Below are 27,879 nucleotides of genomic sequence, written 5' to 3' on the forward strand. Positions count from 1 at the left end.
CAGCTCCCTTGGTCATCTTGCTTTGCCTTTTTGATCATAACGTTGGATCAGCCATTTGTTCTCAAAGGTGGTCAGTCTCTTCTGCTCTATACATGTGATTGTGGAGGCTACGCGATTAACTTGTGTGCATGACTGAAATATACACCTAGCAAAGTCACCGGTTTCTAAATTTGTGCATGCATCTGTGGGCACCTCACATCAACGCTGTCTGTAGGGCTTGACTAAATGTACACTATGAACTTTGAGTGCAGGTGGAGACAGAAGAGCTCTTGAACCACCTGAAGCACTCCTGAGCCGCTTCCTTGTCTACCACATCCATTGCAAAGAAGGAATGCAAAATGTGTGACTTTGTCTTGTTACTCCCCTGAAGTTACATCCCACTGTTCCTGTACCTGAAGGTGGAACATGAGATGTCTCTGCCTCTCAAAGTGTGCACCAGAGGAGTCCTTGCTTGTTCTTTGGTCCACCTACCAGCTGCCATAGCTGCTCATGCAGTCTTTTCTTGCCTGAACTGTTTCCTGTGTGGCAGACAAATTCCTTAACCTGCAGCACCAGGTGTGTTGCAACATGAAGATGTGTACACAGCCTTGCTGTGACTGTCACTGTTTGGGCACGTGCACCTTGCCCACTGCTCGAGTGATGCTGTTCCAGGCAGACAGGGCTCTGACTCTCCCATTTCCCAGCACATGCATCCTCCAGCAACCTTCTCTCCAGGCACTGCAGTTGGTGGTGGCCGCTCAGTGGTTTCCCAGGGCAACAGATCTATTCTAGTCTAGGTTTAACCCCTTTTCTTGGAAGGTTGGAAGCATATTCTGAGTGCTGTCAGGGAGGTGCAGAGGTGAAGTTGGGAGCAGGAGGGAGATCTGCAGACCCGTGTGATTTTTGTGACTTCACTGAAAGGACAAAACAGGCAATGGTTTTACTGATGACGTGTTACTTTTGCGTGATCTGCCCCCACCCCCAGGTCTCCCACTTTGTTACTTGAGGCTGTTACAGGTCTCTAGATCTGTGGCGTTGATGAGCATCTCTGTTTTAATACCCACCTAGATATGCAGTGAGTATAGGTCTATGAAGTAGCTTATGTCAATGCTTGCCTGGGAGGGTGCCGGTTTTCCCCCACCCTTCTTCCTTTGGAAGAAGTGGCAAGTGTATCACAGCCTGGATCCCTTGCTGCCAACCTTGGATCAATGGAGGGCAGCACAGCAAGAGAGAATTTGCAGAAGCTTGTGCTCCTGCTTTTTTGGACACAGACACATTTGTGAGTGGATTGTTGCCATCTGTGTTCTTGGGTCAGTCCAGCATAAAATGTTGATGCTACCTCTGTGTTTTCTAGGCAAATCTGCCCTGCTGCCTGAAGTGTTTCTTGTGTACGGCCTTCAAGTGCCATGATTTTATTCTCTGAAAGCAACTAGCTTGTGTGAAAATACCATCCTGCTCTATACCGTGTATTTTATCCAGGATGCTGCAGATGTTTAAACTCTGAGTTCTTGGGATTTCTGTGCGGGTTGTGTGGGTTGATTTTTTTTTTTTTTTTTTTTTTTTTTTTTTAAATACAAGCACGTTGTGTGTATTCTAGCTTGATTTGCTGTTCTGACCTAGGTGAACCTCTGGCAGAAATCTTGTTTGGAGCTCTCCAAGTTCTTCAGACAGGAATGCAAGTGTATGCTATAGTGATTCACTAGGGTTACATTAGTACGTGTGTTAGGTATTTGATTATACTGCTCTTAAATTTTATTTCGCACCCTCTGTATTAAATTGCTGAAGCTGAACATTTCATTCTTGTTCAGTGCGGTGTTAAGTAAAATTCATGCTGGAACCCTCTTAATTAGGCAGCAGTTATTACATCTCGGTGAACTTGGTAAATAAGGATTCCCTTGGTGATTTTTAGATTGAATTATGGAGGTATGCCTAGCCCATTTCTGACTATTTTCAATAGTGCAGCATATTCATTGAGCCTGTTTAATGACGGGAGAGGCTGGTTGATACCGTGAAGTCAAAGACGGTGCCAAGCTTTTCCTGAATAGTTTAGCTGCTTGGCTTTGACCCCGGCGTTGTGGCAGTTGAGGTGACACTGACAGACAAGTGAGGCTGGAGCTGGGTGGCAAATCAAGTGGTGGTGTACAGCTCTCAAAGGCAAGACTGTAGGTGCTACTTACAGTTGTAGGGTTACAGTGGGATTTGAATTTACATATGGGAATCTGCATCTGCCCTGCCAGCAAATCATGTCCATTCTGTCACTTTGTGCTTCAAGGCAGGGGAGATCTTCTCATGGTGTGTCGTGTGGGCTGCTTCTTCCAGAATCTGTTGGTCTTCCTGGCCACTCCTGGCATGACATAACTCATGGCTCATCCATGGCCATAACTTGCTGCCCTGGATCTTCCTTCATACCAGCTTCTTCAGCGGATTTGTTACCTGCCTGTTCCAGCAGCAGGGAGAAGGAGCAGTACTGGGCAGTGGTGATCACACAATGGGATCCAGCTGTACCATAGCCCATAGCCAAGTTATGAGTCACCTTTATGTTAATATCAATAACTTCTAAACTCATTCTTGTATTGGTTATCATGCATCCGTTACGCAGTTAAATGTGTTAATTTTTGCTCATACAATAAGTATGTGCAAGCTTCAGTCATTATCAGCATCGAAGATTTAGTTGACGATTTGTACATTTAAAGGTATTGAAGTTCCTATATTCCAATGCTTTCTGATCTGAATATCACCTTCTGTGTGATGCTGTAGGTACCTTTTGTTGAGCTTCAGGAGTTCTTTGTGTTACCGAAACCTTGGTTTTTGCCTGTCATGCACCATTTCATTTGTAGAGTTAAAAGAATTAGGCTTTAGACTTAACAGGCCCATGCAAGATTTCTTTTGTCACATACTGAGCCTAATATGAAGATTTAAAAGGAAGGAGAATATTTCTTGTCCTAAGGGTTTGACATTCAAGACATCACTTCTTTGTCTCATTCTGTGTCCTGGCACTGTAAGGCGGGGTGAGATTCCTCAACACCATTGTTACATGATTCACATTAATAACTTAAGTCAAATCCGGGAAGAACCTTCCTCAGAGGAAGGAATGGTGATCTCCTGGGAAGCGCCAGGTGGCAGCCCATGGTGCCTTGCCTGCCCGGAACATCTGGACTGGAGTTCTCTTGTCCTGATTTCCAAAGGGATCTTTATGATATCTCATATAAGTTCTAATCCTCTGGCATTGTCTTTCAGGTATAAAGATGATGTTGACAGCCCTACTGAGGAGAATGGGAAGCAGAAAGTCCTGTACAGCCTGGAGTTCACGTTTGATGCAGATGCCCGTGTTGCCATCACAATCTACTGCCAGGCTACGGAAGAGTTTGTTGGTGGCATGGCAGTGTAAGTCCTGGGCTTGTGGGCACGTGGAGGGGCACAGGAGCTCTCGGGAGATGAGCCTGTCAACATCTCTCATTAATCACTCCTGAGGGCAGTGCTGCCACAGATGATGGAGAGGGAAATCTCTGATTCTTCTTTTTTGTTTTATATATTCTGATAGCTTTGATTATTACTTTCACTTTCTTCCCCCATATAGCCAATATCCTCTCTTGTTCCCTTTTCGGTTTAGGTGTTTTTTTTGGTGTGGGGAAACCGTTCTGTGTGCAAGAAAGGAAAAGAACTTTCAGCTGTATGCTTTGTCAGCAAGATGTTCTTTGAAAGTAAAAAAACAACCACCTTTCCCTTCACATAGTACAAGTTTTTTTCCAGATCACCTAACTTGCTTGATATCTGTGTTCCCTGTGACAGAAGCATCTGGGCCACCAAGGTGAAGTTCAGTGTGACATTTACACAGCGAGTCTGTGTGGAATTTAGGCCCACCTACAGCCCCTTTTGGGATAAATGGCCACCCTAACACAGGCTGTTGTGAGATAGCTGTTGGGAGGATTTACTGCCTGAAACCCTGTCTGTGTGGTTCCTCCCAGGTGCATGTATTAGCCCCCAGCTAGCTGTAGAAAGAATGGTCAAAATGTCATTCTTGGAGTCTTTCGCATATCCTGGTAGTGCATCCCTATGGATTTCAAAACCTTTTTATCAAAATTGGCATGTTTAAACCATTCCAATCAATGCTGTATCCCATAAGACTACAAAAATGTTTCTCTCTATTAAGAGCAAAGGTGACTGAAATGTGCTCTCTGTGGTGTGAACTGGAGGCACATGAGCTGCTAGTACGTTATGACAGGCTTCCGATAGCTGTGGGACAAGGAGTTCTTTTTGTTCCATGGGTAGAGGAAGACTCAGGCTGCAGAAGCTCTTGGCTTCCTCTCGTAGAGGCTTTTGGCTGATCAGTGGTTCTGTGCATGTAGTGCTGACAACATCTGCAGTGGGGATCTGGATCTGAGGGTAAACTTACGTTTTATTGAAGGGATCTGCAGAGGTTTCGGCAGGGAGAAATATGTATGACAAACCATAAAATGGCTTACATGTTTTATGCAAAGTATAAACATCCCACTAATGATAAATGAATAGTGTATTTTTAGAAATGAGACAAGCTCAATGCTCCCATCCAGATGTGCATTCTTCCAGACTGGAGGATATCCCAGTCCAGAAGTTTTGTTTAGGCCCCTTCTCTTCTTCTGCTGCCTTTCTTTTGGGCAGGTAATAAATTAGCTCTTGTTAAGTGCTTGAAAAATCCCTCTCGAAATACTCTGAAAATGCATTCTATTTAGATGCAGTTTTTCCTGAGCAGAGCTGAACGCAGCAAGATGCCTTAGAAATCCTGATAAAGTTTCCGTGTTCTGTCTCTTAGGTCCTTAGGTTTCCTGTGAATTTAGTGCTAGTGAAGGTGTTGGAATGGCAGCCTTGGAGATTGAAGTCCTCTTTTCCTAACAGGTACAACGTGGAGAGGTGGCCAGTGTCCCTTGTGCTGCCCTCCGGCATTCCTTGTTTTTTGCCCAAAAAACTGTGGGCTCCTGGGGAGAGCTGAGGGCCTCTATGGCCAGGGTGGATGTATTTACATTGCCAGACTTCAGCCATGGCTTAAATCAGCAAGTCTTGTTTTAAATCATTGATTTTAATCTTGGTTTGCATATTTGCATATTGGTTTACCTCGAAAGATAATTTGTTTGTCACTGGTCAGTAACAATGAAACATATGCATTTACAACTCAGCATAAGCTTCATATCAAACTTTGTGCCACATTTTACAAAGAGCTTAAGCCTATAAAGAATATGTGTATACTTGAAAATGTATTTTTTCAGACTCCTACTTTTGCATTTTGTTGTGTCAAAATGGCGAAAAAGAAAGTTATTCTAAAGTGAAAAGGTACTCTTTTTTTTTTTTTAACCTGTGTCTTGAACCAAGCTGTGTTGGGATAGAAGTACAACTGAATCACCCGAGACCAGCCATGTAGCATTCTTGTTAGTTAAACTGTGCTGTGTTGGACTCTGTCTTGTCAAGTCATGCCTTGAATAATAATTGTTTAATGAAAATATTGTAGTTACTGAATATAACTAACTGTTTCTGGACAGAGTGTGATTTCAGTCTTTTGTAACTAGTAGCTCTCCTCTGGGAACTGTCGGTTGATTGGAGGAGGAAAACACGGTTTCTGGTTCACTTACGGACACATTTTACTGAAATTTAGTGCCATACACTAAGCCAGTGACTGTCCCCAGTGCTGTTGTCTGTTCTTTAAAGCTTATGCAGCAAACATGAACTACCTAATTGCTTTTTAATTTAATTTGAACAATTCCTAGGCAGAATTTCTCAAAGCTAACGTAACTGTCAACTTCAAAGAAAAATATTTTTTTAAAAATATTTTTAAAAAAAAAAGATTTTTCGATCCACCCTGTCCATGGTTCACTGAGAAGACGGATCTCTGTTCAGATGGCAGAGGAGAAGCCTTTGTTTGTGCACCTACCTGCATCTGCACGACACCAGGATCAGTATCTAGCAGTCATTACCTGGCTAACGAAACGTAGCTGATGATGCTGTGTCACCCTGCTAGGGTGGCAGCAGTCCCCAGTGCACTAAACCTTTACGTCAAAAGTCGTAAAACAAAAACACTCAGATTCAGCTCTTGCTTCCACTGCTGGCCTTTTATTTAATAAATCATACTTTAATTTCCCTATAGTAGAGGAGTGATGAACTGTCTGTCTCTGCTCTGGAGTTCTTGGACAATAAATGTTATATAGGTGAGGGGGGCTACACCAAAAGCCAGGGAGCCTTTTAGAAGGCATGATCCTGATTTCATGCAGATGTGTAGGTAATAAGGGCTGGGGGAAGTAAGATACAAATATAGACTTTATAAGCTGCTTTAATTCAACCCAGGCTATTTTTCCATGTGCAAGTGGCTCATGAAGCATGTCCTGGGGCTAGTGCAGCTGCCCGAAGTAGGCACCTCTGCTTCTCTGGATTTGCTGGCTGCTAGTAAAAACCTTTTGAAGCTCTGATTTCAGCTTTGCAAAGCAATTCTGAAAGGGCACTTCTATAATTACTTTGATTTATTCTTTTCAAATCCTAGTGGAAAAAAAAAATTGGGGCTGCATTCTTAGAGCTCTAAGTGGAGCATGTGCATTTTTAGTGCATTAATAGGAATGCAGCTTCCCCCTGCCTGGCCTGGTAGTTTTTCCGTTTTCTCAGTTTCTTTTGGTGCTAACAGCTACATTCAGGGAACAAGCGTGTGCAAAAGCTGCACTGTGTATAAATTCAAAACTTTTTTTATTGCTGTGTTCAGTACTTGATTGGGAAGAAGATGCTATTTAAAACAAAAGACTGGGTTTTTTTTTCCACTCTCCTAAATTGATGCTAAATTTTAAAATGGGAGAAACTTTCTGGACCCTCGTCAAAAGCAGAAATTTTCTCCTGGTCCGCAGCCTGCAGCATGGCTCCTTAGAAGCGCTAAACAAGTTATTCTTGCTTCTCTGCTGAAACAGCCACTGATCCTGATAGTATCAGCACTCCTGCTCATGTGAAACTCCTGCTAGGAATGTTCGTACAGTTTGGGGTGAGGGGAGGTGGCTCTTCCCAAGCAGAGGCATTGCTACTTGTAGAGCCGTGTCCTGGGCCTGCCCTCAGGATTAGCTGCTCTCTGTGACCAAAGGGAAGCGTTTCTGTCTGCCAGCCAGGAACCTTCCCCCCTGCAGTTGCTGGGGCTCTGTATAAAAGCTGGTGGCTTTATCAGCGTGTGCTGCCTGTCCTAACTTGTCTCAAAAGAGCATTCAGCAGATTTTCCCAGGTAATCGTGCTGAGCTGCTGAGATTTGCTCAGTTATAGCGTTTCCCAGCCAAGATCTTGGGAACACGTAGCTCCCAGCTGCTGCTTGCCTTTTGTCCTGAGCTCTTGAACTCTGATTTTCACGGGGGTCCGCATCGTCGCTGCTGTGGGACCACAGTTGACCAGTAAAGTCTGGAGAAGGTGCATGTGTGGCTGTTGGTGATTGTAGAGGTGTCTTCACCTCTGCAGCCCCATGCCCAGGGAGGGGACTCAGCACTTTCTGGTGCTAGTGCAGATATCTGTAGAAGCCTCTTGGATGAAATGGGAGTTAGTTTAAATCTAGAATATGTCTTGCCTGGTTACTTTGTGGTGAGACTAAAGACTCTTTAGAGTAAAACTCATTAGTTTTCAGAGGACTGGCTGGTGCATTACCCCATGGGTAGCAGAGACTAGATCTGCCTGTGTCCAGAATCTCTTTAATGGCATGGAATTAGCAAATTAGCGGTGACCTGCCTCTGAACAGCTCAAGATCCCAAATATCCTCATCTTTATTTATTTTTCTGGTTGTGTCCACTTTCTTTGGTTTTGGAAGCGGGCAAACTGTTCTGCTGTGCTTCTGTTTCCTGTGGCAGTCCCCCCAGTGAGCTGTAACACAGCATCTTCCCTGAGGATGAGGATCTGCTCTTATTTTTGGTTAGTGGTGGGTATGCACTTGAGGAGTTGGTCTGAGATCTGGCTGGCTTGGAGAGAGTGATATTTCTCAGTTTGTCCTTTTCTTTGGCTTCAGCTTCCTAGCAGCTGGGTAGAAGGCATTGAAAACACTGGTTGGGGAAACCATCATAGGAATTTGACTGCCCAGCCGCGAGGACAAGCCTTGTATTGCTCAGTGACACCGAGGCACAGCAGTACCTGTCAGCTTCAAAAATGTCCTACAAACAAAGAGAAATTTGCTGTCAGAATCTGTGATGCTAACGGAGTTTTAAGACTAGTGAGCTGGAGAGGCAGCTCCCTGCCTGCAGTAGAGGCGATGGGCATGTGCAGCAAGGAAGGATTCAGCCGTCTCGGCCAGAAGGTGAAGGGTGACCAGGATGGGCCCTACCTAAACGGCATGAGAATCTCTGCCTTAGCGTATAGGAGGTGCCAACACGCAGATGTGTGACCTGTACATCACTACCCACTAGTGATCACCCATAACCGTGTGATTTCCCCAGACAGATGAGAGGATGCTCCACATTGCATTTCCATTGCAGGGCTGGCAGGACTCTTCAGCAGCTCCTAGAGAACAGTTGCAGGACTCCCAGTTCATCACCTGCATTCTCCTGTAGTAACTGGTTTGTGTGTTTGTACCCTTAGATGTCCGTGGTTTAGGAGACAGGTTTTTCTTTTGGAGCAGGCTGCAGAGATGTTCATACTCTCTGTGTGTGCTCTACGAATGCATCCTTTCCTTTTCTGGCAAAAGCCTTTATGTGCACATTATTAGACTGTTCCTGGGAGGGCCCCCAGGACTTTTCCAGCTGTAGATATCCTGCTGACTAGCAGGAAGGATTGTGTAGTTAAAACACGACAGCAGCGGTTGTTTCCTCAGGGGAAGAAGTCAAACCAGCCCTGTAGCTGGAAGCTCTTAAAACAGCCTGTTCTAAAGACATGAGCGATCCAGGCAGATCAGGAGCTGATGATAAATATGACATGAGAGCTTTGAGTTTTGCAGTCCATTTTTATGAAAAAGATCTTTCTCTTTGGACAGAAAAGGTTCTCTTCTGTATCCTAGCAATGTTGCCAAACTCTGTTTTCTCATTATAAAGAGAAAACACGATGAAAATAGGTCAGTCTAGCTCTGCAATCCTTGCCCTTTTTCAGGGCTGTGCTGTTTGTGTTGCGGATGCACAAATGGGTGTACTGGATTTGTTGTTTTTTTTAAAAAGATCTCATATCCTTGTTTGTTTTGCAATGCCTGCTACACTCATCACACACATCCTACCGCAGTCTCTTAAGCTGATGGTGGATGTGACACTGCAATAATCACGTATTCTGTCTGCGTATGGAAGTTTGAATAGTCTATTCACAAATTAAATCCAACTGCAACGGGTAGCTCAGCACATAGCTGTTTTCATTAAAGCTTGCGTAGGAGAGACAGGGGCACTCAGGTATTCCTTTGGTTGTTTAATAGCCTCTGTCTGTTCAGGGCTTTTGAAAGGTGCTGTTGCAGCTTTTGGCTGTGGACTGTGGTGATTAATGTGAATTCTTTGTGCAGAGAGATTTCTCCTGTGTGAAAAAATCGGAGGCAAGTGCAGTTTTCTGCTAGGCGCTAGCCTTTACTGCTTTGGTCCAGGCAGACACCGGTCCCCAGGGGAACACCGTATTGTGCTGAGTTCACAGGCTAGAGAGCTAAATTCTATAGGTTTCACCAAGCAGACAAACCCTCTGTCTTTTAATGAGGGCTCTGGCCTTTGTGCCTCGCTGCGTAGCTGTTGTGTAAGCTGCCGGCGCTGGAGTCATGAGTGTGGCCGGCTCTGCGGCGGGTTTGGCAGCTGAGGACAGACCTCGGCAGGTGCTGGAGCGGGACGTGGCTGGCAGGGTTTCAGCTGCGTGATAAAGGGTTTGTCTCCTTCTTTCCTGGAGTGGAAACTCAGTCCTGGGAGGAGAAGACTGGCAGGGGCTGCAGAGCACCAACTTAGCAGATGGTTAACCTCCGCATGGAGTGGGAGCCTCTCAGGCCTGGATCTTGCCTAACTATGAACTGAGACTCAGGGCTGTGGCCTTCTTATATTTTGGTAGTGTTTCTTTTACCAATAAACATCACTTTCAGTTGAGACACTCTTCAACTTCCCTCTTGCCCAAAAGCTGACCTCCGAGATCCTGGCCCAAAATGAAAGGGGAGCGTGCCGGTGGAAGAGGGAGGGACCAGCATGCTTGCTCCACATCAACTCCTGGCCTCTGTGAACATCAGCAGGATATGACTGGCTCTTTCCTCATCACATCATCCTCATCCATGTAATAGCACATGGAGCCCTCCACAGCCTGCGGCAGTAGAAGACTTGGTTCCTGAGTACCCTCTAAAGGTGTCGTGTAACTCTGCCTTGTCCTTGGTTCACTGCAAATTGCCGTGCAACGTGCATAGCTGTTACTAAAGAAAGAGGACGTTTATTTTGTCCACAGGCTCTTCACAGCACAGGCTCGTGGCCGTTACCAGTCAAAAATAGTGCCTTGGGGCATGATTGCTATGTGCATCCTGTTTTCCTTTGAGAAATGGGGTCTGGACAGTGCTGTGTGTAACTCTGAGGCAAGCTGGCCAGCATCCTCACTTGGTGCTTCTTGGTCAGGGGTCCCAGCGTGCTTTTGGTAACAGGAGCTGTTTTTTTACTGTCTGAGACAGCCCTGGTGACAGGCAGAGCTGAGCGTGAGGAGCACAGCAGTGAAGAAGTCTGCACGAGTTGGGACTGGTGCCCTGCTGAGAACATCCCCAGGCACTGATCAGGGATGAGCAAGAGGGGGGGAATCACCCCCACACGTAGCTGTTGCATCTCCAGTGAGCATGTAGCAACAGAAGTTTAATTCTGCTTAGCCAGAGTTCCTGAATGGCTCCCACCAGAGCTGCTTAAGGTCTACAGGTGCCTGGTGGCAAGTCTGGACTGTGTACAGGTAGCAAGTCCAGACTGCATACAGGAGACTTGGGAATAATTTTAGTTTGCTTCCTGTTCTCTCAAAAATCACTCTGATGTAGTGACAGGGCTTCTCATCTGCCAGTTCTCCAATACACAGCTGGTTTGGGGGGTGGAAGTGTTTGGCATGGGAGAGGAAGGAGTCAGAGCAGGGTGTAAACTTTGCTTTGTAGGAGTAAAGGTGTGTCAAAGGGCTCACAAGAGGAGACAGGCTGCATGAATCCTGAGGACAGAGCTGGGGGCTGCTACTGCAGTCAGCAGTGTGGTCCCTCACATTGCTGGTGATTCTCATGTTGTTAGGGGTACCTGAGCAAACAAACAGGTTTAAAAAAATGTGACCGGGGATTTCTGTTTGGTCCTGACCTAACAGGATAGACCCCACTTCTCCATTGTCCTGAGCTGCCAGTGATTGCAAGGTGGTTTTGTTAGACCTCCCGTCTGGATGGAGACCTGCCCCAGTACAGTCTGAGAAGCAGCAGCCCAAATATTCAAATTTCAGCCTTTTTGCAGGGAGAGGCAGCATGTTGCTCCTCTGCTGTCCTTTATTCTTAATTCATGTTCTCTTTTCCTGTAACAACACAGCTCTACAGAGCTTTTCCTCTATTGTTTGTTGTAAGCCCGCAACAGCACAGGCAGGGAATAGAAGACTTATGAATACAGCAGATGCCAACCAAAAGGGCTGTGGATGGGTAAGAGACTGCTTAGGCACTAACATGCAGGATACTTGCTTTGTAACAGCTTGCCACGTTGTCCTCCTGTGCTGGAGTGTGTACTTGTGCAGTGGATCCTGTGTGTGACTTCAGAAAGATGATTGATCTCTGTGACAATCTGCGGTCACCAGCGCTTCCAGGGCATTCGCTGGGCTCTTGGCCTGCTGGTGCTCAGCAGCCTCGGCACTGGCCGCTGACTGGAGGTCTCCAGCGCTGACTGGGTGTTCAGATCCAAGTCTGACGTGTTTCAGCAGTGGGGACTAGGAAGTCACACAGTCCGAGGCATAAAGCTCACTTGGTTCGCTTGAGAAAGCCTCCTTGATATTTTTGTCATGCTCTTCAGCTCAGAAAATCAACGTACCTGGTTTATTTCTTTTCTCAGGGGTGGTGAGAGCAGCAAGTCTATGTGAGTGTTGTTCTACCCTATCCTTGGAACAGTGTTACTTGCTTTCCTGTTGTAGACTGGCTTGGGCTTCTGGTGCTGTAAGTGCAGGTCCCCCAGCTTTCCTGGCACTCACCATCAGCATGTTTACACCCCTGTCCCAGCACTGCTGTGGTGCATGTCATCCAGGCAGTTGCTGACCTCCGCTCTCTCCTCTGCACTTCATTTCCGGTAGGTTCCTGACTTGCTGTCACCTTAGATAAGTCACTCTTCCATCCCCAGGTTTTCCAGCCGTAGAGGGGGAATTAGTGCCTCTCTGCAAAGCTGGGAAGCTTTGAGAATGCCACAAATGGAGCTAGATACAGGCTTGCTCTATTCATTGTACTTGACAACTCAGTAAATAAAACTTCACTCAATTGCTCGCTCTGTAATTCACACATAAAAGACCTGTCATTCTGATCTCTCCCACACCATGCTTTAAATGTGAAGGATGGAGTGAGGCCTTCTAGTAAAGCAGTACAATGTCAGTGCAGTACAGAATGGTCTTTGAGGGTGAGGTATTGTCATAAATAACATAATACACCTGCGTTGGCAGGAAGGGTGGAGCGCATGTGGTGAACCTTTGTCATGGCCTTCCAGAGTTTAACGTGGATCTTGTGACACTTGATGAGCCTTCTGAATCCTTAAAGAGTGCAGGAACTACAGTGTCCTTCCAGAGAAAGGCAGCAGTTCATGCCAGGGGAGACCCTTGTTTTTCCTCTTTGGGTTTGAGAGGAATTAATAAATATTCATCCTCTTCTGGCATCCAGGTTCTTATACCTTAAGCTGCAAAATGCATCCTAATCACTGTGCTTTAAGGCCTGAGTCCTGGAGGGTGGCCCACTGGCGCTGTTGGCTCTTGCACTCTGGCAGCAGGTAGGCAGGCCTGTAGCCTCCCTGTAGCTCTTGAGTGTAAAGTGTCCACAACATCTCTTAAAGCTGAGTTTTAAGGTTCAGGCATGTCCTCTCTAATCACCTCTGCTGTCCTCCAACCCAGTCTTTGCATCTCTGGTGTGATGCTCAGTTCTGCAGTTCTTGGTTGGCTCTGCACCTTGGGTTTTTCCCATGGCTTTTGCTTCCCCCGCTCTGGAAGTGAGCTGCCCAGCCCTCTTGCTCCTTGCTTACAGAAACCAGGAGGCACTACCTTGGAGGCAGGAAAGTTTTGTATTGCCATTGCCTTCTGGTGTGCTGCGCTCCTCCACAAAGTGTGGTTAGGCTGAAGAAGCTTAGAGCTTTCTAACCTTTTCTTATGTACCTTGTGGTTTGTAAGCTGTGTCTGTGTTTCAGAACAGCTGAATGTCACCAAAAGTACAGAATCCTGTTTTTCAAGCAAGGATTCTCTTTTCTTTGCCCCTTTGGATGCTCTGTTAACTGCTCTGCTTGACAGGGCTCTGTACTGAATCAGTCACGTCTCAAATGCTTTGATCTTCTCTGGTGTTACCTCCTTCGCAGGGCTGGCAGTAGCACTGCCTGTGTTCTTCTTTGAGAAAAGCAACCTTCAAAATCTGAGGAGCTGATTGTCAGGGGATCCTGTGTGATATCCCAAGCTGAACTAAGCTAAAACTCAGCCTAGATTTCCTGGTGCTAATGCGACACATCTCCCTGGAGCCTGTCCCTGGGCTGTCTGGTTGATCAAGAATGGTGGCAATCAGGTTTGAACAGTCAATGAGGCTTCCAGCTTGTAGCTGTTCAGTGTGCAGTGGCTGGAGGCCAGTGCTCTCCCAGTCTCACTGTGTGAAGCTCTGCTTAGGAAGTGATAGTATGCAGAAGAGATAACATCCCATGACTGTGACCGGCTGTTAAAGGCTTTCTGGTGGAGCTGGAGCTAGACCTGTCTCATCACTGTGCCAGGGAGGTGTAATTTCTGCAGTGTAGGCCTCTTGGGCAAGGGATTTCTCACTTTCTCTCCAGTTTGTCAGCATGCTCCAAACACATGGTTGGTAGCTCAACAACAAAGGCTTTGGTGGTAAAACCAGCTTCAGATGTTCCCACCCTGCTTTGCAGTTCATTGCCTCCTCTCCTGTGCCAGTATTAGCATAAGAGAGGCTGTGCACATTCAGCTCAGAAATCGCCCTCCAGAAAGCGGTGAAAACTTTTGATCCTGTTTAGCCCCTGAAGCCCACTGTGAATCACACCATCGTTAGTGATGGTCAGCGGGAAGTGGAACGTCTCTCGGGGGCCAGACAGCACCGGCTGGGATCTGGGTGCAGAAGATGTTGGATGGTAGCTACGGTCCCATTCCAGAGATGTTCATCCCAGCCTTGCAGTGCTGGCGTTTCAGTGCCGGCCTCAAAACAGTGGAAGAATTGTCACTCTTCTCTAGGTGGTCAGCATGGAGGACTGGTTGGTGTCTCCCTGTGGTGTTGGTAGCCCTGCAACACCTCTGGGGAAGCACATGAGGAACAGAGTGAACTGGAATGGCTTTTGCTTACCAGGATGGTGGCGAACCGAGCAGCATTTCTACTGCAGAGCTGTCCCACAGGGGCATGGGAGAGCTTTCAGCACTGTGTTGGGTTGTGTGTTGCCTCTGTTAGATCATTGCTCATTCTTCCTGGGTTTCCCGCAGAAAATAAGACGCTGGGGTGAAAGCCAACGTTGCCTAGGCCCTAGATTTAGTGAGCTAGCCTTTGCCAGGCTGCTGCACCCCCCTCTACTCTTGACACTCAGTGTTGCCAGGCAGGTCAGTATGGATCCAAACAGACCTTGCCTGTCTGCGCTGCTTTCCATTCCCTATGCTCACCTTCTTGCTTTCACCTTTCCCTTTTTGTATCCCCACTGAATGGCTGCCAGCCCCTGCCAGCTCTGCCTCTTAGAGCTGCCACTTGTGATCCCTGAAAGGTGGACAGGCATGAATGAACAAGAGCTTAGCAGAGAACAATCATTTGTTACAGCAAGTTTTCTTTTTTCCCCCTTTCTTCAGATACAGCACAAAGAATCCCTCTCTGCAGTCCGAGACGGTTCATTACAAGAGAGGGGTAAGCCAGCAGTTCTCCCTGCCTTCCTTCAAGATTGATTTCTCAGACTGGAAGGATGATGAGGTAAGTCCGTTCTCAGTGTCCCCTTCCCACAGCCCTGTTGTCCCAGAAACACTAGACTCCATTTAGTGTTATGAAATTATGGCTGGAAGACACCCTCTTGTTTTGTGTATATGAGATGAATGGGGCCCTGGGAGGACCAGGTATGAAGTGTGGGAACTTGTCAGGTAGATCAGGCAAACAGGGAAGAAACCCAACAAAGCACCTTTTGCTGTTGCTGATCAGCTGGCATCCCGACATCTGGTGTAGGCGGGAGGCTGCAGAGATTGGCACTGGAGCTCTTCTGGAGGAACCCGCCACTTCTCAGCCTGGGTCTCCCTGCAGCCAAAGCCCTTGTGGGAACAAATGTCGGTCTTGATCTCTCAGTTTTGTGCTTGGTGTTTATTTGGTTGTGTTTGAGAGGTGTTTGTTTGTTTGCTTTGGGTTTTTTTGTTGTTGTTTTTGTTGGTCTTCTGTAACAGCAGTTTCCAAAGTGGGGTGCATGCAAGACAATTCATTGGGGTGAGGGAAGAACTTCAGTAGTACATGTATATATCTTAGAAATAATAACTATACATATATTGGGAGTATGTGCTCTAAATTTTTACTGATGGAATGAATAGTCAAAATAGTTTGGAGGCCGCTGCTCTGGAAGAGTCCTGTTCTCTTTAAGGGCCACATCTGCATTATTGATGGTAGCAGTACAGTGTTCTGGGGGGACACTCTCCCTTCTGGGGCAGGTTCACACTGGTGCATTAATGCTGCATAAGCAATGCCTTTCTCCTTTTAGTTTAACCCATAACTGCAAACAGATGAAGGCTTGGTTTTAATTAAGCTCTGTGGCTTTTACTACATACAAAGATCTGTGGAGTCCTCTTAATTTTGGTATCTTTGCAAAATTCCAACGCAGGCAATAACTCTGCTTCTTAAGCCTCCGAACTTTGGCCCAAGGGCTTCCACTGCATGTGATACAGGGCAGGGAGGCCTCGGTCTTTCCCCTGCTCTGTGCAGAGTTGCTGTAACTGATTTCTCATGCGGAAGAATCAGTCTGTAGCTGCTGCTAATACATTTGTCCCTGTGAGTCCCTCTCCCAGGTCAACACTGATACAGCATTCATTGCCTGACCCAAGCCTGTACGAGAGTATTGTGTGTGTGAACCCTGGTAGATAATTCTACCTAGTAAAAAACAAAGCAAAACAAAAAGAAAGGGAAAAAGTCGTCTTTCATGTATTTTGAAAAGATTGAATAGCTATTGTCTTGAAGTTACAGTTATAACTCTAATCAGTCCCGTGCCTTAACAAATACCATGGCACTTACCAAGAGCCTGCGGAGTCTGGTCTCCTGATGTCTTGGCTGCTCTGCCAATATATGATTTCACAAGTTCAGCCTACAAAAGCCTGGAAGAGCTGCTTTTCAATCCGTTCTATCATCTGAGAGAGCTGGAAAGTAGGAGCTCAGATCCCTTTCTTCTTAAAGAACTGAGAAGCTTAATTTTCACTTTTGTTCCTGCCAGCAAGGTTTTGACTCAAGTACTAAAGTCATGTCCCTTTGACAGCTTAAAAAGAGAGATGCTGTGGAAAAGTAAGCTTCTAGCTCCCTTTGCTTGATTCGCCTGTATCCTCTGTCTCCTCTTTTTTCATTGATGTTACTGGGAGCTCTGGTTGTGGAGACAATGCGGAACAAGCACCGTGATTCATAAGTTTCTTCTCCAAAGAGAGAAGTGTGTTATCACTTGGCTGTGTACAATTGCATGCTTCAGGTTGCTTTCCAGCTTTGTAATTGGTGTTGCCCCAAAACCCAGATTTATTTCTTGTTTATGCTCAGTGTAATACTCACATATGATGTAGTTCTTGGCTGGTCAATGGAAGGGGAAATAATGTTATATTGGGTTGTTATGTGGAAAGCTTTATGAAAGTTTACTTTGTTTTCATAATATATTGGTTTGCTTGGAAGTTATAGAGTATGGCTTGTGTTGAGACAGTTGTTTTCAAGTCCCTAAAAATTAATGTGAAATGGACCCTTAAAGAGGCCTTTTGTTTGAGAATGCAGAGGTTTGTATCGTAAAGCAACCACAAATCTGTGATGTGACTTTCCCTTCAAATGGACAAACAGTAACTGCTGTCGTACAGTTATAAATCAGAGCAGGAAGCAAAGCACAACCATAAGCTTCTTTCAGCAATTTTAATCAATTGTCCTCGATCAAATTTCCCTCTGTGGCATGCCATAATGTTTCAAAAATGCAAGCTGGAAAATAGTGGCTCAATGAGTCTCTTCTGTAACAAATACTGAGAGGTTAAATGAGATTTTTGTGTTCGCTCTGTTATTCTGCTGTTTTAGAAAGAGAATTGGTCCTGGTAGTTTAAAGGAGGAATAAAATGTAAAACCATCATAAAGGATGAAAATAACATCCCTCAAGATTGAAGACTAGGTAGATCAAATCGTGAGGTCTTTCAGCACACACATTGTGTTTGGAATCAGGTGCGCACACTGAAAGGATGTGTGTGTGTGTGTGCAGAGCTTTGTTACACAACTCAGAGTCACTTCGAGAAAGCTCTGCAGAAGCTGAGTGGTCCCAAAGGTGTGCAGCCTGCACGGGGAGCGTGCAGCTACAGGCAGAAGAGCAGCAGACTTGCAATTCCGTCTTCCCCTGTGCCTGCTGTGGAGGCCGCTGAGCTGTTGCAGTCCAAAGCATGTGCCTGCAGCTCTTGCAGAGGCGCAGCTGTATGTCTAATGGGCCACGACACATGCGGTGGCGGCTGACCGGGTACATCAGCTCCCAGTGTGCAGTTATCATTCATTTCAGGATGAACATTTAGGTTGTAATTAATTGGAGGAGGAAATGTTTTTGGCTGCGTTAAGGCTCACGGTAAGGGTCACCTTCCCTCCAGTCTGGGTGTTTAGGGTTGTCATTTGGGCCAATGTCAATGGCTATCTTGATAGTTTATCTTTTGAGGGACTGGCTGGAGAAAATCGTGCTGCAAATGATGTTGGGGCTGCGGGAAAGTGAGGGCAGCCCTGAAGCATTACTTGGAAAACTGAAAACAGACTACCTGGAGCACTGTGATGAAATGGCATCTTTTTCTCTCTTGGCAAGAGATGAAACAAAAAGCCCCAAGTAATTAACAAAAAACACCAGAAATCCAGTCTCTGAGCCACTTGTGTTCCTGGCATAGGACAATGTTTGTAAGGTTGCATTTTTCTTGTGTTTGTAAGATGACATGGAGCTTTTGAAGTGCTTTAATGAAGTGCAGGGCAAAGGAAGAAATTGAGTCTGTTTTCCTTGCACTGAAATGAGATCTTAAATTTTCACTCTTGCCAATTTGAAGGTCAAGGACCTGAATTTGATAACATGCCAAGAGATGGAAATTAGTCTGGTGTTTCCTTAAAGTGTTGTGTGAGCTTGAAGTTTTACAAGTTTTTCTCTATGACTCCAAGAGCTTCATACAAGAGCCAGGGTTTCTTTTGTGGTGTAGGGAGCATAATGCATGCTGCTGTGCTACAACCAGCATTGCCTACCATACACAAGCAAAATTAAGGCAGTAGATATATTTTGAGAAACTTATCCTACTACAAATCACTCAGGAGACTTAATTCTCGCTAATTCGTGTATCCTAAAATACCGTATAAAATTCAAATGGAGATCCTATGTTTTGCTAGCCGTGGCTGGTGTTAAGCGCCATGTCATTGTATATATGTTGCAGTTATTCTGATGGACTCCCTTTGAAAGCTGGTGTCTGAATTTTAAATCCTCCTGCTCTGTCATCTCCTTTTGAGACCATGGACTGGGAGTCCGTCAGAAGGGACCTTCCTTCATTCCTCTGATGTTAACACTATATTGAGTGTTGTCTTCAGGCAAGGCTGGTGTGAATTATCTAACCTTATCTCGTTTTTTTCCTTCAGCTGAACTTTGACTTGGACCGTGGTGTGTTCCCTGTGGTCATCCGAGCGGTGGTGGACGAAGGGGATGGTAAGCATGGGGTGTGCTCCCTGGATCATCTTCTTGCTCTCTTTGAGGTTATGTGACTCCTTCAGGATAGACCTCCTCCTGCAATGATGAAAACATTTTGCTTGTAGCAAAGGTTCGGCGAGCCTTTCCAGAATAAAAACATTTCAGGAGTTCATCTTAACTTCCCTGTATTAAAGGGGCCCAGCTAACCACAAGTTCTTACATAAAAAACATGCTTTTAAAAATAGCCTTCAGTTTTCACAGGGAAAATGGTCAGGTGTTTAGTGTTGGGATAGTGTTTAGGAGAACTCCTGGCTCTGCCACCAATGCCAGGCACAAATTGGAGCAAATTACTTCCTTTCTCTTTGGGTTTTGCATTTGCAGCTTGTAAGGCAAGGAGGGAGTTGGTGTTTTCCCCTCTTTGAGGGCTAAGTTGTCTCCATAAAAGCTCTATGTAACTGTAAAGGGAGCCTTCCTCTAGGAGTGGTCAGAGAAAAAGAAATGGCTTTAAAATGCTCAGGCCACAGTTCAACCCAATACAGCTTCATTCAGCAGTTTAAAATTCTCCTACTTTATCTAAAGAGCGCTGAATGGTTACAATAAAAGAACGTAACCTTTGATGAGAAATAGTATTGTTGATTATTTTTAAAGCACATTGCCATTTTGGAGAGGAAAGTCCAGTAAATGTTTAGATTGCTACTCACCTTGCACAATATTTGCCTTAGGGGGTGTGTGCTTTTGCACTCTGTGTTTGCACTTATTCTGAGCATCAGCAATGAAAAGGGCACAAAGAAGTTGCATTTTTTTCTAAAATTTGGGGCTGTTGTGGTCAGCAGGACCTGCATTTCACTTCTGCATTTTGTAACGTTTTGTACAAAATTTAAGAATCATTAGAAATGAAAAAATCCATGATTGATTGCATTGTTAAGCACAGCCACTTGTTCAATTTATGTTGTAGATGTGAAGGTGCCTGGAAACTCATTGCAGTATTTTACAGTCCTCCAAGCAGAGTGAAATATAACTGGATGAACCAATGTAAAGTGTGACTAACAAAGCACAGCACAACATAGAGGAAATTACTTTTAAAGTGCATCTATTTTTAGTGATTTCAGGCACTGTTAGTAAAATTGACAGATATGTATATTTCTTGACCATAAATATAAAAGCCCTTCCTCTGTTCATGCAGCTTTTGGCAAGGTATTTGTACTTTCTGATGTTGGGCATGCGTAGAATGACCAAAAATAGAACAGGAGGCAGCATGGGAAGCATACATTCATGCACGTACTGTGCCCAGTCTTAGCCAATAGTGTACTGTCATCTATTTTAATAACCTGGAAAGGCAATTGCTTTTAAATCCTCTCCTGGAAAGAACATCAGCACAAAAATATGTGACACTTGAGCAAGATTTGAGGAAATTGTTGTGTATTTTGGTTCTTTTTTAATGGATGGGGCTGGAAGGAGATGGCCTTGCGTGTTTGGAGCACCTGGAAAATTACAGCTAGCCTGTAACTGCTTGTGTGAAATAAAATTGAATGGCAAATTAAAATAGCAATCAGCGAAATGTTGGTTTGGTCTGAGTTCTGCCAGGAGATGTTTGCGTGCCTTGCAGAATGTGAGCCTGCGGTGTTAGCCCTCTGCCATTCCTGCCAGCGGGATCACTCTTGGGGAAAGGCGCAGAAACCCTTTGGGGAGGGAAGGTGCTGGGCAGAACGGGCAGCACAGCTCCAGCTCCAGCCATACACGCTGCCCGGGGGCCACAGGGCATGCGGAGGGAGATGATGTCTGTTCTCTCTTGGCCATTCAAACTGTGGAGAGGGACCTGAGTGTCATTTACTGAGCGAGCTGGAACAGCCTGGCTCTTGGCTGGCAGTGGGGGGAGCAAGCAGACGAATTCCCAGTTTCAGGCCTCTTTTCACAGAATCACACAGAATCACAGAATGCCAATTCTGCATGCCATTGTGTTCCTCATTACACCCAAATTGCCATGGCAGATCTGCAGGTGCAGACTTTCTCCACCCGCATACTGCTGTTTCCAAACATGCTCTTTGTGCCACAGTCCAGTGACAGTTCCTCTTGTTGTCTCTGCTGTTGTGGGGACCCTCTGGAAGCTGTCAAGCTCCTTTCCCTTTTAGACAACACAGGAGCTGCTTCCTTCAGCTCTTGACTTTCTGGCACAGAGCTGATGTTGTGTGCAGCTCCTCTGCACGTGCTGAGCGCAGCCCGTGTACCCGTCAGTCCAGGCAGGGCGAGGTGGTCACATCCTTCCCTTGGTGACTGCTTCACAACCTCTGCCTCCCATTTCCATATGATGAGTCTGAACATGATTAAGCAGAAGGGTCCAACCAGTTGGAGCTGAACGGAATCTTAGTCTTGAGCCAGAGAGACTGGGATTGTATTATACCTCAGCTTCTTCTATTCTGTATTTGCTGAGGGAGCCATGGATGCAGTACAGAAACCTCCAACAGCCCCTTCTCAGTGCTGTTGGATTAAGAGGGAGTCCTTGAGTTTGGAAGAGGGAAGACATGATGTTTGTCTTTGGGAAGAGAAATGGACAGAGATGTTTCAGTGTCCAAAACTGCTATGAGAAATTAATGTTTTATAAGTATGTCAGATTAGAGTGAAATAAAGTGGTAAGTACCAGAGCTGGAAGTGCTGCCAATTGCTCTTAAACTAGATGGATTTATTGATCTCTGTGATAAATTCAGGTAATTAAGAACAGGAGCTTGAGGGAGGAGCAAAATCTCACAGAGCATTTTGTTTTATTTTCCCTTTCCAGTCTCTGAGAACAAAGTGGGATAGTTTGGAGCAGCCCAGGTAACGAAGGCATGTCTGGGTAGGACCCACCACAGAGCCCAGCAGGGTTTTGTTCTTGCTCTGCAGGAGTGTGAGATGAACTAACCTGACAACAAGATAAGAAAAGTTCTAAATTGCAAGAAGAGATGAAAATAGAACAGATGGCAATTTAGAAATTGTGAATGGACTAAAATTCAGCTTGGAGTAGTTTTATATTTGCACTGTTTTCAGGGCTTAACCAAGACTGCTCTTTGTCTTTTTGCAGTGGTGGTTGAGGTGACAGGTCATGCCCATGTTCTTCTGGCTGCATTTGAAAAGGTAAATGAGTTGGTTTTTTTTTTCTCTCTGTCCCTATGTTTGTATATGTAAACGTTTCCATGGGTCATTAGTTTGTATTTATATAACACTTAGAACAATGGAGTCCTGGCCCATGACTGGGGTTCCTGAGCACTATTGTAGTACAAATAATTGCTTGCAGCAGCTCTTGTGCAGCCTGTAATTATCATTTGTACCTGAGCTGGTCACTCAGCTAATTGTAGCTGGTGTTTCCTGTGTTTGGGGAGCGAGTATGTCTCAGTGCCTGGGATGCTGAGGGTGGAAGGTGTTGACCATAGCTGCTGCCGTGCAGTTTTCCAGGGCCTCAGTGTCCAAACCCTGTTGCACCATTGTTTTGCCTTAGTTTACACATAGATCCAAGCCCTTTTAAAGAATTAGGATACATCCTTCATAAAGACTTTGAGCTCTCCTACTTTTGGTAGCACATTTGATATAGCCGACCGCTGCCTACATGGTAATGTTAAGCCAAGGTGTATGCAAAAGCCTTGATAACGAAGTCTCTTCCCATGATAACTGGACCCCGAAAACAGTTGCAAGATCTGTAACTGCACCACGGTGTGTCTGGTTGTGGTAATACTGCTGACATGTATCCTGGGCAAGAGATACTTGTAGTGACATGCTAAGATGAGGCAAGAAATGCAGGAGCAGAGCTGGGCATGTGGAGGGGAGCAGCATCAGTGCTGTGCTGTTAGAAATTCCCCACTTCCAGGCTGGCACATGGACTGACTTCTGCTTCTAAATCTGCTCGATTCCTGCCATATCCCTGAGCAAGCTGCCAGGTCTTACTCTGTTTGTCCTGGGTGGATAATGGGGATGGTGACAAACTGAGTCAGAGGGCATGGGAAGCACACTCAGTCCTAAGGAAGCCCTGTGGCCAGAAGATGCTCTGAAGTGTTCTAGGTTGCTTTTTTTGTTGGACTCAGTCTGTGGAGAAAATGAGTTTTCCTCTGCTAGAAAGGTTGCTCTGAGCGCTGGCTCTGGAGGTAGTTCTGCTCCTGGCAGTTAGAGATCTGTCAGAAATGAGACGGGCAGCTGCAGCACCCCTGGTACTAGGACAGGGATGTTATTCTTCTAGCTTCCTGCTCCAGCTGATCTGGAAAAACAAAACATGCTGGAATCCCTCAGTCGTTGTTCAGCAGCGCCTGGGAGAGGACAGTGTGGGCAGTGTGTCCTTGAGGAAGGCTGTAGTGTTTGGAGCCCGTGTGTCATCTTGGTAGGAAAATGCTGTCAGTGCAGACGCCCTAACCTTGCCAAATGGTTGTTCAGCCATTTCTGGGGAGAGAAGAATAGATGAGACCACCAGCTGCCTGCATGTTACAGCCTGATTTTGAAGTATTCTCTCCATGTTTGCCTTCTTCATCTGCAAGACTCACTTCTGCTCCCCTGGCTATTGCCTTCGTAGCTTTTTGGTTGTAGCCGGGTTCAAATTAGACTTTAGATCTGAGGATGTGAGTATGATTTTTGTGTACAAAGGAGTGTGTCTAGTTGCTGTTTTCCAAGTATCCAAATATAGTGCTGTTGCAGTAAGCCCAGCCTCTGTGGTCAGGGAGTAGAGCTCGCGCTGGGGTCTGGATTTGTCCCAGCCTCCCATTCTAGCATCTCATGACAAGCACTTGATAATAGCACCTTATGGAAAGTGGGAGAATACACACGTTTTGGAAATGTATTGGCATGAGGGCAGAAGTGACGCTTTGGAAAATTCCTGCTAGAGTTTCGCCTAAATCTCCTTTCCTGCTCTCTAGACTCTGGCAGAGGAGGTGGTTTGGTTCAGTTTAGTTGGCCATTGTGGATGATGGAGAAAATAGAAATAGCACACCATTCCTATCACTAGTTCTGAATTGTTCCAGCCCTGCCTGCTGCCACTGAGCAGATGAGAGGCTCGAGGTGGTCCCCGCAGCTCTGAAGGTGGCAATGTGGAACATGTGTGGCTTGTTTCTGACTCTGTCCAGTGGACAAGCCTTGTTCTCAGCCTCATGCCAGCCCCTGCTCTCTTGGGTCTCTGCCATCAGGAGTGGGTCTGAACTGGGTGTTATTTATTTAGGGTGTTAACAAATGTCCTCTGCCAAGTCTGGCTGGACTTGCTGAAGAAGTGTTTGCACCCAGCTGGACTGCTTGCAGCCTGAAAGCATCCAGTGCGCCAGTGGATTTCTGTGTATGCTCTGACCCAATTCAGCCAGGTTTAACTTGAGCCAAGTTCAACTGGCTCTGCACTGGAAGCAGACAAGGAGCACTCCGATACCTTGTTCCACCAACTCCGCTGGGAATTATTGCCCTTCAGGCTGTCCTGCTTATCACAGAATCACAGAATGGTTGGGGTTGGAAGGGACCTCTGGAGATCATCTAGTCCAACCCAACTGCTAAAGCAGGTACACCTAGAGTAGATTTCACAGGAAGGTGTCCAGGCAGGTTTTGAATGTCTCCAGAGGGGACTCCACAACCTCTCTGGGAGAGGTTATACAAATACCACCCTCCCCTTAACTAGCAGACACCAGCTCTGACCATGAGTGTGTTTTACTCTTAATTTGTACAGTTCAGCTATCTAATGCATTTCCTTTTTTTCCTGCTAGCATGTTGATGGCAGTTTTTCCGTGAAGCCATTAAAACAGAAGCAGATCGTAAGTACCTGTTTCCTGTCTACTGCTTGATTAAAGACATTTGCTTGTGTCCCACAGATGCCTGACTGAACCCAGTGGGAAGCTTCGGTGTTAGTTCACTGAGAGCCCAAGATCTCACCTTGTTAGCTCAGATATCACAAGCAAAGCCAGTCACCTGCTGGCAGCCCTTAGCGTTGGGTTGGTTGTTGCACAGCCAGGTGTGTGTTGGGGGAGCAGATCCGGCAGCGTGGGACCTGCAGAGCCGTGGTGCAGGTCTCTGTGCTCCTCGGGGAGGCAGGCACAACGTATAGATCCAAGTCTTCCCTATACGTTCCTGCCTTGCTGGCATTTGGCGCTCGGATACAAAACTGGCAAAGTGCAGTACTGATGCTTCATTTCTGTACAGGTGTGAGTAAATCGGGTTCGCGTAAGTGAGCGTAAGTGCCGTACATGTTAAGTAGCGAGAAGCATATCTGTGTATTGACACTGCCTGATCTCCTTACGTTTTGCGTTTGTGGTGTGGAAGGATATCTTTGCAAGCTCCCAGTGTCCTACCTGGGGGCTGAAAGCTGTTGATATTCCACACGTGTGTGTGTGTGTGTGTGTTAAGATCCTATCATGTCTTCTCCCTGCACAAGCTTCTTTGCTATGCCCATGGTATATTTGGAGCAATCCCAGGGCCTGAGACCTTTTGGCTCATCTTGTGTGTCCCCCTACGAGTATCCTGGGACTTGAGCAGTCACAGACGTGGTCTTGCTTTGAAGCTGTTGTTTATGTACCAGACTGCATGGGTTACGAGGGTAAGGGAAGGGGGGAGACTGGCAAACAGGGAAATGTTAGGAATCTGTAGCCCTTTTGTAGCCTATCCTGGTGTGATGTGATGTGCAGAGGCTGTAGATTGCCTTATCAAGATGGAAATAGCATCCAGTCTTGCACAGAGAGAAATATGTAGTCAACTGCAAACTGCTAAGATTGCCAGGAGTTTCATCTTCTGAAAGGAAATCTGGTAGTGATCCTGCTGCAAGGATCAGCTTGACGTGTCTTGGAGAAAGAGATGAGATTTTGGTGGTCGATCCCTTCCACCTCTAGATGTGTGGTGTGTTTCTGCCTTAAATGTGCTTGACTTCAGCTGCTTGTGATTGATGGGTAGGGTTTAAAGCCTTTTAGTATCAAGAAGGTCATTAAGTGCCTTGATTAGACACTTTTTGCTCTAGGATGTTTCTTCCAGCCCCCAGGTCAGAAAAGAGCCACTGAACAATGTCAGTTAATCATATATCAACATTGCATTTGGTAATTCACTGTCTGTCTGACCAGTGCTGTGCAGAGACCCACAGCGTGTCCTTCAGACTTGCTCCTGCCCTGTGGCAGCAATATTAGCCCTCACTGCCAGAGCTTTATCCCGGTGCTAGTGGAGAGTTCGCTGGTGCTCCAGCCCAAAATCTGTCCTGAGCCCCCTGTGTCCCAGGCTGACCTGCGCTCCCCTCCCTCCCTTGGTGCTTAACTTGGCTGTGTTGCAGCGTGATCTCCTGGCTGGCTGATTGATCTGGGTGCCACAAGTATTTTTAATAGAGACAGACAGAACCTGTTGCGGAAAGGAACCTATAGCGCATGCGAAGGCAGGTTTGTAGTGGCAGCATCCAGGAGAGCCGTGGCTCTGGAGGGAGAGCTTGTGGGCAGCGCTGGAGGAAGCTGCCTGAGCGCTGAGGGTGCAGAGTGGTGTCATGCCAGTGGTGCCTCTGCCTCACATATTCTTCTGATCAGAGAAAAGCATTCGTGAACTGATTTAAAGCTGCTCATTTATCTTGCTTGCAAGTTTTGGGGGGCATTTTTACTTATTTTTTAATTCTTTACAACAGTGCTTACATGGCAGTGAGCTCTCTGAGTCGGTGTTGGGTTACTGTGCACAGTAACACAGTGTGTACCATTCTCCATTTAGCACTTTGGGTTCCCCAAATGGAGGGTTGTCTTGCTGGAAGTGCTCTCTAGGGAAGTTCCCACCCTGCCACAGGATGGTTAACTGTCTCCTGCAGCAAAACAGGGTGTGCTTGTCTGTCTTTACTGGCAGAGCACGGAACCTTCCCACTCAGTGTTTGGTTGTGGGTACATTTTTTTTTATTGGCAGTTTGTAAAATGTAATGCTTATATGTTCTCTCTCGTGGCTGTTAAAATAGAAGGAAGCTCTTGCTAGAAGAACATACAGTACCACTGAAACTGAGGTAGCATCTGCACCCATAAGAGCATAGAGCAGAGATATAGACCATATGTCTGAAGTAAACCATTTGTATAGCATTGTATGTTCTTCCCCATCACTGCTTTTCTTCTGCCTTCCCCTCCTTGTCATTGCCAGGATTCCCAGGTACCTTTTGCGTGCATCAATCTCTAAAGCTCTTTGGGAGCAGGAGGCAGCAGCTAATGAGCTGAACTGCTTGGTTCTCTCAGCTGAGATCAGTTCTGATGTACCATCCTGTTTGAAGAAATACAACACTGATGAACGCAAACAGATGGGTCAGCAGAAAAACATGACCTGGGCTTGGCTCCTGTGTGCATCAGATGAGGCTGTACATAGCAACAGGAGCCTTTGGAAGGATGACGATGTACAGGGTTGGAGAAGTGTGAAGGTGAAGGACTGCATTTTGTACAGTCACCTACTCCATCTTATTTACTCCTACTGTTTTAAAACCTAGAGATCTTTCTAGTAAGAGCCACATTGTGCTGCCCACCCTTTTCCTACTGGGACAGGAGCTTCTCGAGGTTTTTAGAGGCCAGCAGCAAAACTCCTTCACAGACTCTGGTTTTTCCCTTCCTGACCTCTTCTGTGCTTTGAGCTGACCACTTCTGCACTCACTGTTGCCCATCAGGATCCTCTGAGGAGTTGGGATGCTGTAACAAGGCTCTGTTTGAAATGTCGAGTTACAAAAGAACAAATCCCACATAATTGTTCCCAAACTTCCCGGGTGAACTGTGAGCCACTGCAGAGGATTTTGCTCAGCAGTCCAACATCTGACCTCACTGCCTGGAAATGCAGGCCTAGAACAGATTGTCTGTAAGCCGCACGCTGAGTTAAACAGGGTGACTCTGGAATTAGTTTGTTAAAGCTGCTGCGTCCCAGCTCGGAGCATTTCTGAACTGGCAAACGGGCTGGATATAGCGAGCTCCTGCCCCCATCTTGGCATGTGATGTCTTCTGCAGCGCTGGAATCCCATGGCAGAGCCATTGCTCTTCTGAGCACCTGG

General features: G+C 46.1%; 1 protein-coding gene across 4 annotated transcripts in view; it reads left to right on the forward strand.

Annotated features, from left to right (window-relative positions):
- The window catches only part of MGRN1 (mahogunin ring finger 1), a 53,677-nt gene that overhangs the window by 12,490 nt on the left and 13,308 nt on the right, over positions 1 to 27,879 (forward strand). For all 4 annotated transcript variants that reach the window (XM_065644664.1, XM_065644665.1, XM_065644666.1 and 1 more), the window contains exons 4-8: positions 3,217 to 3,363; positions 14,884 to 15,001; positions 18,878 to 18,944; positions 21,982 to 22,034; positions 24,620 to 24,667. In XM_065644664.1, coding sequence (XP_065500736.1) covers positions 3,217 to 3,363; positions 14,884 to 15,001; positions 18,878 to 18,944; positions 21,982 to 22,034; positions 24,620 to 24,667 — 433 coding nt within the window. The remainder of the gene's footprint in view (positions 1 to 3,216; positions 3,364 to 14,883; positions 15,002 to 18,877; positions 18,945 to 21,981; positions 22,035 to 24,619; positions 24,668 to 27,879) is intronic.

Source organism: Caloenas nicobarica, chromosome 14 (genome assembly GCF_036013445.1).
Source record: "Caloenas nicobarica isolate bCalNic1 chromosome 14, bCalNic1.hap1, whole genome shotgun sequence".
In the NCBI taxonomy this organism is placed as follows: Eukaryota; Metazoa; Chordata; class Aves; order Columbiformes; family Columbidae; genus Caloenas; species Caloenas nicobarica.